This window comes from Pelophylax lessonae (genome assembly GCF_965119305.1).
Source record: "Pelophylax lessonae genome assembly, chromosome: 12".
In the NCBI taxonomy this organism is placed as follows: Eukaryota; Metazoa; Chordata; class Amphibia; order Anura; family Ranidae; genus Pelophylax; species Pelophylax lessonae.
Window position 1 is genome coordinate 293,691 of NC_138779.1, and position 15,079 is coordinate 308,769.

At 47.5% G+C, this 15,079-nt stretch overlaps 1 protein-coding gene across 2 annotated transcripts in view; it reads left to right on the forward strand.

Moving 5' to 3' along the window:
• LOC309567778 (membrane-spanning 4-domains subfamily A member 4A-like) overlaps nt 1-14,787 on the forward strand; it is a 99,804-nt gene extending 85,017 nt beyond the window's left edge. The window contains exons 6-7 of one of the 2 annotated variants that reach the window (XM_082273227.1): nt 3,746-3,865; nt 14,605-14,787. In XM_082273227.1, coding sequence (XP_082129353.1) covers nt 3,746-3,865; nt 14,605-14,706 — 222 coding nt within the window. In that variant the 3' untranslated portion in view covers nt 14,707-14,787. The remainder of the gene's footprint in view (nt 1-3,745; nt 3,866-14,604) is intronic. The other variant, XM_082273228.1, reaches the window with a different exon arrangement.
• Nucleotides 14,788-15,079: the final 292 nt, after the last annotated feature.

Sequence of the window (15,079 nt, forward strand, 5' to 3'; positions counted from 1 at the left end):
TTATTTTGTGCACAGGTATTATTATAATCACTCACTATCATCAATTGTATTGTTATGTGTATAACAAGGGGTTTTTATTTATGTGATTTTTAATTTATTGGAGAGCACGGCTATTATATATTATTATATCATTTCATTTATTCCTTGCGTGTTTTCAGGTTCCCATTCCTTTTGTTTTCCATTTATTGTGGATCATTTGGATAGATTTAGTCTCAACTTTTTCATTTGTGCTGGACGGTTGGTGCTTAACACTAACTACCCTCCTACTGTAAAAATGACACTGGCAGGGAAGGGGTTAACTTTATTGATGATCAGTGGGTTAAATGTATCCCTAGGGGCGTGATTCTAACTGTAAAGGGGCGTGGCTAGTGATGTAACCACAGAGACATACGATCCTACATAGCAGGATCGTATAGTCTCTGCAGTTACACCAGGGAGAATGACAGGTGGCTGAGCGAGTGACGTACCCCTACCTCACTTTGCCCAGCAGCAGCTGCCTGGTGCAGTGGAATAATTTCCTTACAGGATGTCTCCAACTTACAATCCAACCTCAATGCAATGTTTCATTGGGCAACTATGGGGCAAATGAGGTTTAATGTTGATAAATGTAAAGTTCTGCACTTGGGGGCTAAGAATATGCATCCATCATACATACTAGGGGGAGGAGAACTGTTAGTTAGCCAACCAGGAGAGAAAGGGGGCAGGGCCAAACAGCAGCTCCGGGTCTGAATAGACAGAGAGCTGCAGCTCGGCTCAGGTGCCCCCATAGCAAGCGGCTTCCTGTGGGGGCACTTGACAGGAGGGAGGAGCCAGGAGCACTGAAGAGGGACTTATGTATAAATACTGTACATAAGGGGGGATATGATCACCATGTATAAATACATAAGGGGGGATATGATCTCCATGTATAAATACATAAGGGGGGATATGATCTCCATGTATAAATACATAAGGGGGGATATGATCACCATGTATAAATACATAAGGGGGGATATGATCACCATGTATAAATAAGGGGGGATATGATCACCATGTATAAATACATAAGGGGGGATATGATCTCCATGTATAAATACATAAGGGGGGATATGATCACCATGTATAAATACATAAGGGGGGATATGATCTCGATGTATAAATACATAAGGGGGGGATATGATCTCCATGTATAAATACATAAGGGGGGGATATGATCTCCATGTATAAATACATAAGGGGGGGATATGATCACCATGTATAAATACTGTACATAAGGGGGGATATGATCTCCATGTATAAATACATAAGGGGGGGGGGATATGATCACCATGTATAAATACATAAGGGGGGGATATGATCTCCATGTATAAATACATAAGGGGGGATATGATCTCCATGTATAAATACATAAGGGGGGATATGATCACCATGTATAAATACATAAGGGGGGGATATGATCTCCATGTATAAATACATAAGGGGGGGATATGATCTCCATGTATAAATACATAAGGGGGGATATGATCACCATGTATAAATACATAAGGGGGGGATATGATCTCCATGTATAAATACATAAGGGGGGATATGATCTCCATGTATAAATACATAAGGGGGGATATGATCTCCATGTATAAATACATAAGGGGGATGTGATCACCATGTATAAATACATAAGGGGGGATATGATCTCCATGTATAAATACATAAGGGGGGGATATGATCTCCATGTATAAATACATAAGGGGGGATATGATCTCCATGTATAAATACATAAGGGGGGGATATGATCTCCATGTATAAATACATAAGGGGGGGATATGATCTCCATGTATAAATACATAAGGGGGGGATATGATCACCATGTATAAATACATAAGGGGGGATATGATCTCCATGTATAAATACATAAGGGGGATGTGATCACCATGTATAAATACATAAGGGGGGATATGATCACCATGTATAAATACATAAGGGGGGGATATGATCACCATGTATAAATACATAAGGGGGAATATGATCTCCATGTATAAATACATAAGGGGGGATATGATCACCATGTATAAATACATAAGGGGGGATATGATCTCCATGTATAAATACATAAGGGGGGGATATGATCTCCATGTATAAATACATAAGGGGGGATATGATCTCCATGTATAAATACATAAGGGGGGGATATGATCTCCATGTATAAATACATAAGGGGGGGATATGATCTCCATGTATAAATACATAAGGGGGGGATATGATCACCATGTATAAATACATAAGGGGGGATATGATCTCCATGTATAAATACATAAGGGGGATGTGATCACCATGTATAAATACATAAGGGGGGATATGATCACCATGTATAAATACATAAGGGGGGATATGATCTCCATGTATAAATACATAAGGGGGGATATGATCACCATGTATAAATACATAAGGGGGAATAGGATCTTCTTCTATTTATTGATTAATCATAGACAGTTAAGTCACACTTGCAAAGCTTGGTGGCCAGGCATTGGTTCTGACTGACCCCGCCCCTTTTGCCAGGAAGCTGAGAGCTGCTGGAAGATGATATATGACAAGTGTATATATTAGATGCAGTGGGGGGAGGGGACCTTGGCCCACTTTAATCACTTAAGCCCCGGAAGATTTTACCCCCTTCCTGACCAGGCCCTATTTTGCAATTCGGCACTGTGTGATTTTAACGGACAATGGCGCGGTCGTGCGACGCTGTACTCAAATGAAATTGACGTCCTTTTTCCTCCCACAAACAGAGCTTTCTTTTGGTGGTATTTGATCAGCTGTGCGATTTTTACTTTTTGCGCTATAAACAAAAAAAATAGCTACAATTTTGAAAAAACAACAATATTTTTCACATTTTTTTTTTTTATATGAAATTCTCCAAAAAAAAAAAGTAAAAATCAAAATTTTTTTAACATTTTTGGCCAATTTGTTTTCTGCTACATATGTTTGGTAAAAAAAAAATTGCAAAAAGCGTATTTTGATTGGTTTGCGCAAAAGTTATCGCGTTTACTATCAAAGGGAAAGATTTTTGTCATTTTTATTGTTTTTTTTTTTTTACTAGTAATGGCGGCGATCTGCGATTTCTTTTTTTTTTTTTTTTTTTTTTTTTTTTTTTTAGCGGGACTGTGACATTGCAGTGGACAGATCGGACCCTTGACTGACATTTATGACACTTTTGGGGGTACCAGTGACATTACTGCAGTAATCAGTGCTATACATATGCACTGTCACTATAAAAATAACACTGGCAGGGAAGGGGTTAAATTTATTGGAGATGCAGAGGTTAAATGTGTCCCTAGGGGCGTGATTCTAACTGTAAAGGGGTGTGGCTTGTCATGTAACCACAGAGACATACGATCCTACATAGCAGGATCGTATGATCTCTGCAGTTACACCAGGGAGAATGACAGATGAATGTGTTTACATCAGCCGCCTGCCTTTCTCCCTCTGCAGCGGACGATGGCCGGTGGACATCGGAGCCGCCGGTCACACGTGCGGGGATGACAGTGAACAAGTGGGGGCGGGAGCGCGCCTCCGGCGGCGCGCGCTCACCCCCTATTGGCTCGCGGGTGAGTGACATATATATACTTCACTTTGCCCAGGAGGGGCTGACCGCTGCCGTAAATAGTCGTGCGGCGGTCGGCAAGTGGTTAAGGGGCGCTCATTGAAGTGATCGGTAATGGTGACTCTTCCATGGTCACTAATGGGAGGTTCTCCTCTGTTTTTCCTATTTTAGGATTTCTTGACGGGGATTTGGGCCATGCAGTTTTTCTTTGTTGTCCTGATGTTCACCATCGCCATCTCCTCCGCGGTCTTCGCATGCAAAACGGTTTGTAGAACGTCCTTCCAGGAAGTGGTAAGTGGGCATCTGATCTCAGCCACGTGCAGGCCTTATTCTTTGTAGTTTTGGGATGGATGGATGGATGGATGGGAGGTTGGGTGTCTTGGAATGTGCTCTTGCTACTTCCTGTGTATTTGATTTAGCACTCCCCCCCCCCCCCACAGGAGCCGCTGGTGATAGAAGGTAGGGATGGGCTCAGGCATGTTCGGATCCTGGTCCCAGCAATCCCACAATAAAATCGCACTATTTGGACTATTTTGAATTATTAGCGTGTTTTGGAACTTTGTTCTGTGCATTTATTTGCATTTCCATTGCACCTTGGTTGTACATTTGTTGTCAGTATTGCTATCCATTGATTGGATGAATGTGTTATGTATGATTTTCCACTTTATGTTTTTTTCCTTTGTGATTTATAATTTATGACATTCACTTCACTTACAAATCGGTTCATTTTCCCCCCAGTGTTCGGGAAGCTTCAGGTGCAGCAGTCTTCATTGATTACAGACCAGCGCATCCATTTTATTATTAATTTGCACCAGAGCAATCCCTGCACACGGCCAATCATAGGCAGCGTGTGTGTGTGTAGCTGTGGGCCGGGAAATGCCTCTGTGCCTGGCAGTGTGAGGTGACAGCTTCCTGGCGGGATTGCTGAGGTGGGTTGGGACAATGATCCGAACATCCAAACACACCTGAGCCCATCCATAGATCCCTAGTGAGGGCTTCTCTGTTCTGCCTGCTCAGTCCCCACTGACTCAGCTCTTCACACTAAAAGCCATTTCCACCTGTGTGAGAGTTCGGCCCATTTCACACGGGATTTCCGATCCGGTCCCTGGCAGTTTTTCAGACGGACCTGATTGGATGCTTCATGCACCCCTATGGGCAAGTGGATGTCAGCGATGACACCTCTGCTGACACCCGCTGCCGTCCGATCCGATCCTGTCCCTGAAATACAGACAGATGGAAACCCTATTTTCCATCCGTCTAGAGCAGGGGTGGGGAACCTTTTTTCTACCAAGGGCCATTTGGATTTTTGTAACATCATTCGGGGGCCGTACAAAATGTAAGCATAAATGTAATAGGCATTGCTTTGCGGCAAAAAACGCTGTAAAAAATTGCGTGACTTTGAGGTCACAAAAGTGTGAACGGGGCCTTCAGTAATCAAGGTAGAGTGTGCCCTCTTTCAATGCAGACTGACCACAGCATGCCCCCTTTCAATGCAGAGTGCCACTTTCAATGCGGAGTGCCCAATGCGTGCCCCCTTTCAATGCGGAGTGCCCAGAGTGTGCCCCCTTTCAATGCGGAGTGCCCAGAGCGTGCCCCCTTTCAATGCGTAGTGCCCCCTTTCAATGTGGAGTGCCCAGAGCGTGCCCCCTTTCAATGCGGAGTGCCCCCTTTTAATGCGGAGTGCCCAGAGCGTGCCCCCTTTTAATGCAGACTGACCACAGCGTGCCCCCCTTTCAATGCAGACTGACCACAGCGTGCCCCCCTTTCAATGCAGACTGACCACAGCGTGCCCCCCTTTCAATGCAGACTGACCACAGCGTGCCCCCTTTCAATGCAGAGTGCCACTTTCAATGTGGAGTGCCCAATGCGTGCCCCCTTTCAATGCAGAGTGCCCAGAGCCTGCCCCCTTTCAATGCGGAGTGCCCCCTTTTAATGTGGAGTGCCCAGAGCGTGCCCCCTTTCAATGCGGAGTGCCCCCTTTTAATGCGGAGTGCCCAGAGCGTGCCCCCTTTTAATGCGTAGTGCCCCCTTTCAATGTGGAGTGCCCAGAGCGTGCCCCCTTTCAATGCGGAGTGCCCCCTTTCAATGCGAATGCCCAGAGCGTGCCCCCTTTCAATGCAGAGTGCCCAGAGCCTGCCCCCTTTCAATGCGGAGTGCCCCCTTTTAATGCGGAGTGCCCAGAGCGTGCCCCCTTTTAATGCGTAGTGCCCCCTTTCAATGTGGAGTGCCCAGAGCGTGCCCCCTTTCAATGCGGAGTGCCCCCTTTCAATGCGAGTGCCCAGAGCGTGCCCCCTTTCAATGCAGAGTGCCCAGAGCCTGCCCCCTTTCAATGCGGAGTGCCCCCTTTTAATGCGGAGTGCCCAGAGCGTGCCCCCTTTTAATGCGTAGTGCCCCCTTTCAATGTGGAGTGCCCAGAGCGTGCCCCCTTTCAATGCGGAGTGCCCCCTTTCAATGCGGAGTGCCCAGAGCGTGCCCCCTTTCAATGCAGAGTGCCCAGAGCCTGCCCCCTTTCAATGCGGAGTGCCCCCTTTTAATGCGGAGTGCCCAGAGCGTGCCCCCTTTCAATGCGGAGTGCCCCCTTTTAATGCGGAGTGCCCAGAGCGTGCCCCCTTTTAATGCGTAGTGCCCCCTTTCAATGTGGAGTGCCCAGAGCGTGCCCCCTTTCAATGCGGAGTGCCCCCTTTCAATGCGGAGTGCCCAGAGCGTGCCCCCTTTCAATGCAGAGTGCCCAGAGCCTGCCCCCTTTCAATGCGGAGTGCCCCCTTTTAATGCGGAGTGCCCAGAGCGTGCCCCCTTTCAATGCGGAGTGCCACCTTTTAATGTGGAGTGCCCAGAGCGTGCCCCCTTTCAATGTGGAGTGCCCCCTTTCAATGCAGAGTGCCCAGAGCATGCCCCCTTTTAATGCGTAGTGCCCCCTTTCAATGCGGAGTGCCCAGAGCGTGCCCCCTTTCAATGTGGAGTGCCCAGAGCGTGCCCCCTTTCAATGCGAGTGCCCAGAGCGTGCCCCCTTTCAATGACCACAATGCAGAGTGAACAGCGTGCCAAGCCCCAGTGCACTTAACTTACCTGTTGTAGCGGCGGGCGGCTTCCTCTCTTCATCTCTTCAAGTCCTCCCGCGTCCCGCCTCCCTCCTCCTCCTCGGTCAATGACATTGGCCGAGGAGGAGGCGGATCGGTGAGACAGTAGCGAATTTTCATTCGCTATTGTCACACAAATGGGCGGGCTCGAGGTGCACTGCTCTGCTGCGCCTCGGGTCCACCCACAGTGTCAGAACGGAGCCATCGGCTCCTTCTGACACAGCAGCACGGGGGGGGGCGGATCGCAACGATTGTGCGGGCCGGACAGAAGAATCGTGCGGGCCGCATGCGGCCCGCAGGCCGGAGGTTCCCCACCCCTGGTCTAGAGGATGGGATGGGGACACGCGGTCCATTTTCATCGGATCTCCCATAGAGGAGATCTGACAGGAGATGGAGCTGTCAGCGGATCGATCCCCGCTCAGTAAAACATAGTCTGCCAGGTGGAAAGCCTGTGTGAAAGGACCATTGCGGACCGTGCTCTGCTCAGCGGGGATCGATCCGCCGATCCCCGCTGAGTCGGCGGATGACAGCTCCATCTCCGCACTGTGTGCAGATAGGGAGGTGTCAGAGCACCGCCTGTCCGCTCTCATCTGATCCCATCCGATCCGATCCCCAGGACGGATGGAAAATAGGGTTTCCATCCATCCGGATTTCACGGACAGGATCGGATGCGGATGGCAGCGGGTGTCAGCAGACATGTCACCGCTGACTTCCACTGCTCCATAGGGCTGAATGGGGCATCCGATCAGATCCACCTAAAAAACTGACAGGGATCTGATCGGAACGCCCGTGTGAAAGATGCCGAACTCTATGATAATACGCAGCATTAAGGCCACACACAGCTGTCTGCAAATGCAATCAATCAAGGCAACGATCGATAAACTGATAATTACACAAAATTAACAACTTGCCATCCAGGCCAATTCTATCACTTCGCTCCGACATGTCAATTTTTTTTTTGCTAGATAATTACTTAGAACCCAAAATATTAAATATATATTTTTTAGCCAAGGCCCTATAGAATAAAATGATGGGTGTTACAATTTTTTTTCTCACATTTATTTATAGGTATTTGCGCATCGGTTTTTCAAACTCCTTTTTTTTTTTTTAAATACACTTTATTGAATTTTTTTGCACACAAACATAATATAATATCTATTTTTGTTGTAAAATATGAAGTTATGCCAAGTAAATGGATACCAAACATTTCATGCTTTAAAATTGCGTCCACCCGTGGAATGGCGGCAAATTACGGTGCTTAAAAATCTCTATAGGTGTCGCTTTAAATGCCTTTACAGGTTAGCAGTTTAGAGATACACAGGAGGTCCGGTGATAGAACGATCGCTCTGACGTTTATGATGATACCTCACATGTGTGATTCGATCACCGTTTACATATGTGTGCAGGAGTACACTGTGCGTTCCCATTTGCACATAAGAACAGGGGGGATGGGGGTGCTTTAAGACATTTTTTTTCTTATTATTTATTTTATACAAAACTTTTTTTTTTACACTTTAATGTATTTTTTTGTTTTTTGAATTAACTTTAGCCGTTATCACAAGGTATGACCAGCATCCCTTGTGACAGCGTGGGCCGTGACCTCTTTATAGAGACACCCCAAATCTCTCCTCTGGCCTCCAATGCAGCTGATCAGACACAGATCGGGCCGATCGCTACTTTCCTGGCCGCTAATGGGCAGCTAAACAAAGAAGCGGAACGGGAAGTGACAACATACTCATTGCTTCCCGATTCCGGGATCACAGAGAGGGAGGAGCAATGTCAGTTCCTCTCTCTCTGTTCTGGGCAGCCATCACCATTGGTTACATCGCTCCTGAGTGCCACGATTGGATGGCAGAGCCCAGGAGAGGTGGCGGCAGCTGCGGGAGGGGGGAGGGAACCTCTTCTGCTACCCACAGAAGTGATCAAGAGGCTATTTAGTCACTCAAATCACTTCTGCTGGAAAGAGAATCGCTAGCTGAAAATTTTCATAGCAGGGTGAAGCCTCCAGGTGCAGACATTATGCCGGTATAACCAATGAAGCCCAAAGGTGTCCTTGGATGTCCAGTCATCCCACCACCGACTGCACGGTCCATGCTCCTCTTCCTTGCCACATACATGCAATTAACATCTTCCATACTGGTCCGGGACTAGCTCCACGGCCCTCTTTGCGTGGCCGACTACAATCCCCACAGTATGAGTGCGCCAGCCATAAAGAATAAATGTCCCGCTATCCGATGCATGGTCAACATTCTTCCACACAGCTTGCACCACCACCCGGCCCCTGGCACCTCTCTTCCCACGCCCCTGGCCTCCATTTTCACTGTCCACACTGGGACCTCCGGCGTCCAATTCTCTGTCCTTTCCTGGACCCCTGACGCCATTTTCACTGTCTACACTAGGACCTCCGGCGTCCACTTCTCTGTCCTTTCCTGGACCCTTGACGCCATTTCACTGTCTACACTAGGACCTCCGGCGTCCACGTCTCTGTCCTTTCCTGGACCCTTGATGCCATTTTCACTGTCCACACTAGGACCTCCGGCGTCCACTTCTCTGTTCTTTCCTGGACCCTTGATGCCATTTTTACTGTCCACACTAGGACCTCCGGCGTCCACTTCTCTGTCCTTTCCTGGACCCTTGACTCCATTTCACTGTCCACACTAGGACCTCCGGCGTCCACTTCTCTGTTCTTTCCTGGACCCCTGACGCCATTTTTACTGTCCACACTAGGACTCCTTGCTATCAGGCAGTTGCTGCATTCACACATCCTGACATACTGGTCTCCTGCTTTCCATTTCCTGACAGCAGAATAAATCTCATAATCCATATGAAGAGTCGTGGTCACTTTACAGTCCCTCCTGGAACATTTGCGTTGCCAAAAGCACCCCTCTCTGTGGTCCTTCAGCCTCAGTCCACTCTCCCTGCCTCCCGCAGTTGCATTCTCCCACCCGGCCTGATGCTGATGTAGCAGTTCCAGACACAAAAATAGATTTTTTTGACTTTTTCTTGTGCTGTTGCTAATGGCAACTGGCCCAGTAGCTAATAACAAAATCCCGGACGAGCCCCCAAATGTAGCACGGTTTCAAGGCCTGTGGGGGTTGGTGCTCTGACTCCCTCCTGAGCAGTTAGTTCCCGAACCCATTGTAGCAAGGTTTCCAGGCCTGTGGCCTGATGTGGGTCTGTCATTAGTACCGGAATCCTCTCCAGCCCATGTGAGCTGTGACCCTGGGTGTGACAACTGAAGCAGCAACAACTCCGGCATCTTTGTTTGTGGTTTTTATTTGATTTAAAGGGGATGGGTAAAGGGAATGAGTAGGATACTCCTTGAGGCCTGAACTAATTACATGTGGGACTTTACTTCTGAAAAATGCCCGTTGGCGCTTCCTTGACGCCAGCCGGCCCCAGCCAATGCTCTCTAATACTGTAAATATCCTGTCGAACACAGAAGTGCTGAATCCTCGACTATTAGTCCAGAAGATCCAGGACTGAGAAGTGTAGAACTCCTGACACTGTTGTGCTGTAGAAGTCACTGAATTCTGTCCCCCGCTTTGACCAGCTTGAGGTAGTATGAAGTAGAACTCTGTATAGCTGTACTTGCACCTGACACACACTCTGTACTATTCAGGGCCCAACTGCAGGCGCCCCCTTTAACTGGAACTCTTCAGGGTCCACTGACTATGTACCCCCTCTGTAGCTTCAGGGTCCTCGACCTAGGTACCCCTTTTACAGCTAGCTGATGACTGGATCCCAGAACCTCTTCCGGAGTGGTCCCCTCTAACTTCAGGCAGACCCCCAGGGGCAAACTTCAGTACTCAGGACCTGTGTATGCTTTCCTGGGATTGGACCTCTCTCTCTCTCTCTCTCTCTGCAGGTTCTCGGCACACCGGATCCCCCTCAGCTCAGCACTCTCTAGACTCTCAGGCGACACCCCGAGACATCCACCTTCCTCAGACAGGAGGAGAGACAGCCGCACTCTCCTTCCTGGGACTCCGCTCCCGCCAAAAACACTGTGTCATGTGCCACCCCAAAACCTATTCCCACTCCCAGAATCCTTTGCAGCACAATCTACCTCCTGGGGTAGTTACAAGCCTGGATGTGTCCCCTGATTGGGTTTCCTCCACTGCCCTATGAGAAGCCTCTCACAGGAGCCAATGGGAAGACTCCCCCTTCAGCAGGCACACCTGGAAACCATGACACCCGGACTATTAAATCACGGCCCCCCTGTTAGGCAGACAAGGCCCACTATATCTTTACCTAGCACCTACCTGTAGGGTGCTTCACCATGTTACAGAAACCCACTGCCTAGTCACATGGTACTGGAGAGCAGAAGGAGTCAACTAAGAGCATGCATGAGGTTCGCTCTATGTGCACGGCGGGGACTCATTCTATCACTGGGAGTGAGGTGACAAAGTTACACTGGACAGGTGGAGAGGGCTCAGGCTTAGTGGTGTCCCTCCTAAATGCCATGACTGACAGACAAGGTGTGAAGTAACACGGGACAGCATGCTTCACAGACACTACCGCACACACTTTATAGCTTGTCTCTGAGTCGGGGTGCCACCATAATGTCATTTGTGCACATAAACGTGGCCCTGCCTGGTCCATTGATGAGTAGGGATGATCGAACTTTTCAAAAGTTCGGTTCGGCCAGAACATCCGAACTTCCCGAAAGTTCGGCCCGGATTTCAGAACCCCATTGAAATCAATGGGAGCCGAACTTTGGTAAACAAAAAACACCATTTTGAAGCCCTAAAACCCAATAAATGCCCCTAAAAAGTGCCTAGGGTTCTGGGTCATGCCCCAGGGACTATTAATCACACAAAAAAGTTCTTAAAAATTGTCATTTTTAAAAGAGAGCCAATTATTGGAAAAAGAAAAAGAAAAAATGTCTTTGGATTTAGTATCTGGGGGGTCTAAAAAGTGTACCTGTAAAGTCTCAGCTCTGTAGGATGTCCGGAACCAGAAAAAAAAAAGATCGTTTGTATTAGGTCACTTATAGAACAGGTTAGTGGCTTCTCTCTTTTCACACCTTGCCGGTTTAGTAGCAAGCGTTTTTTTGGGCATTTTTTGGGGTCTTTTGAGGCAGGCAAAACATCTGAACTTGTGTATACGGGTATATATACACACATACTTATATGTATATATACACCTAGACATATATAGGTGTGATAGTAGCAGAAATATATGCTTGAGCTAATGAAATCATTTACACTAATATGGCTCCGCTCCTATCACACCTATATATGTGTAAGTGTAAAATACATATAAGTATGTGTGTATATATACCACTATACACAAGTTCAGATGTTTTGCCTGCCTCCAAAGAACCCAAAAAAACGCCTGCAACAACACACCTGGGCATTTTTTTTTTTTTTGCGCTAGCGTTTTTTTGGGCATTTTTTTGGGTTCTTTGGAGGCAGGCAAAACATCTGAACTTGTGTATAGTGGTATATATACACACATACTTATATGTATTTTACACTTACACATATATAGGTGTGATAGGAGCGGAGCCATATTAGTGTAAATGATTTCATTAGCGCAAGCATATATTTCTGCTACTATCACACCTATATATGTGCAGGTGTTTATATACATACATGGGTGTGTATATATACCCCCTATACACATGTTCAGATGTCATGCCTGACTCCAAACATGTCCTCAAAAAATCCCTATAGGCGCCTGCAGCCAAAAAGCAAGCTGACAGGGGCGAAGCCGTATTACTGCACCGAATGTGACTTAAGAGAAACTATATTTACTCTATAGCGGTCACCCTTATATGGAAGGGTTTTGTCACCCTACCATAGCAGTCAGAGTCAGTTAACACTACACTACATTACGGCCCCCTGGCACTTAACACTTTCCCTACAGAAACTAAATTTTTGCATCTGACTAAAGTGTAAAAGAGCACTCTAACTACACTAGATATCCCTTTCCTCACACTAATAAATGCTAAATGACACTTTTGAAGCAAAATTAACAGAACTGCTTCCACTCTCTTCCACGTCCCTGTATTACAATGCTATCTTATATACTGGGGGGCGTATTCACTAATGATTGGCCTCTGGACCCCCTAGTCACTCCAATCACATTCCTAGCATTCTCCTGCCCCCTCAATTGGCTTTTGCTAATGGTTCTGGTCCAATCACGGGCTTTTAAAGCCCATTTCCTGGCCCATTGCATTTTGGTCGGTTCTGGTTGCCGAATTCCGAACTTTTTCAGCAAAAAGTTCTAAATTCGGCCGAACCTCGAACAGTCAATGTTCGGGTCGAACCGACGGTCGACCCGAACCGGTCGATCATCCCTATTGATGAGTGCACCACACACCAAGGGGGCCCCATGTGCAAGGCGAATGTGGGCACCGCTTACAAGATTCATACAGACATGGTGTGAGGAACTCGAGTGTCCTGTACAGAGCCCTGACCAAATCCCTACTGATCACCTGACCTCACCCCTACTGATCGCCTGACCTCATCCCTACTGATCGCCTGACCTCACCCTACTGATCGCCTGACCTCACCCCTACTGATCGCCTGACCTCACCCCTACTTACCGCCTGACCTCATCCCTACTGATCGCCCGACCTCATCCCTACTGATCGCCTGACCTCACCCCTACTGATCGCCTGACCTCATCCCTACTGATCGCCCGACCTCATCCCTACTGATCGCCCGACCTCATCCCTACTGATCGCCCGACCTCATCCCTACTGATCGCCCGACCTCACCCCTACTGATCGCCCGACCTCACCCCTACTGATCGCCCGACCTCATCCCTACTGATCACCTGAAGTGATCCCTACTGAGTACCTTTGGGATTAATTGGAACGCTGATAGTGAGCCAGTCTTCTCATCCAACATCAGTACCAAGTATGTCTTCCCAGAAGAGCAGAGGCTGTTATACTACAGAGGAGGGGGAGGCTCCATATGCAGACTGTAGTCACAGCTGAGCGATATGAAGTCTCATCCAGATTCCCAATAATATTCGGTGGTGCCCATTCACCTCTGAGTGTCCTGTTGCTTGAACCCCGATGCTGGATTAAGTAGATAATTTTCTTAGTGTCACATTTTTGGCCCCCATAGACTTCAGTAGGATCAGCTGAAAATGTGTGTTTTTGAGATAGTCTTGCCCCTCCCCCTCTCTCTAGCTTTTCATTGGATGAAACAAAAACACTCAAGCCTGAAAAATTCATGTGCAAAAGCTCAAAAAAAGTTCCAAAATGGTGTGAAAACGCCGATGCCGAGGTGTGAATGGGTCATGTGGTTTTGGGATGGGATAGGATGGGATGGGGTAGGGTGGGATGGGATGAGGTGCAATGGGGTGGGATGGGATGGGGTGGGATGTCCAGGAGGCTGATGTAGGTGTGAATGGGGTGTGTGGTTTTGGGGTGGGATGGGGTAGGATGGGATGGGATGTCCAGGAGGCTGATGTAGGTGTGAATGGGGTGTGTGGTTTTGGGATGGGATGGGATGGGATGGGATGGGGTGGGCTGGGATGGGATGAGGTGCAATGGGGTGGGATGGGATGGGGTGGGATGTCCAGGAGGCTGATGTAGGTGTGAATGGGGTGTGTGGTTTTGGGATGGGATGGGATGGGATGTCGAGCGATGGGATGTCCAGGAGGCTGATGTAGGTTGTTGGTTAGGGTTGCCTCATCCCTTTATTCCAGGACACATTATTACAGAGGTTCTGATGCTGATTAAGGTGGTAATAAAACCCCCTTGGTGCCTTCTGTGTATTATATCAGCCTCAGAACCGTGTAATTAATGTGTCCTGGAATAAAGGGATGAGGTGACAACCCTGGTGCCGGTCCGATGAACTTTGGGCCGTACCGTATGAGGACCTCCTTCAGTGTTTACAGATAAACGCATTTACTGATGTTTTATTCTATTATCCAATTATTTTTATACATTTTATGTAAAGCCATCGTCTAATAACACTTTTTGTTTTGCAGACTGTAGTTGTCTATCAAACCGCACCGCCTACTGCCGATCCCATGGACACCAAGGCCTTCTCCTCAGTTCCGGCGCCCTCTGGTGGTATTTCTGGGATATAGGAAGGGGTTAAACCGCAATTTCAGGACTCAGCGAAATGATGAAACAAAGTGGAGAAGGAAATGTGGAAATCCATTTACTTTCTAGCCCGAGGACACAGACAGACATTTACTTTACATATAAGCAATGACTTCATATTATATAATGTAGGGGGGGTAAAAACCCCTATTATGGGGAGGAGACTTCCCTTCACTTCTTGTCTTTAAAACACAACAGGAAATGACAGATATATCCTAATAGTGATGAAAGTAGAATGCTTTTGTCATTTTGGATAGAGTAAAGGAAGGGATATATTTAGTGATCGACCGATATCGTTTTTTAATGCCGATACCGATATTGTGGTCATCGGATATCGGTATCGGCCGATATTGGTCG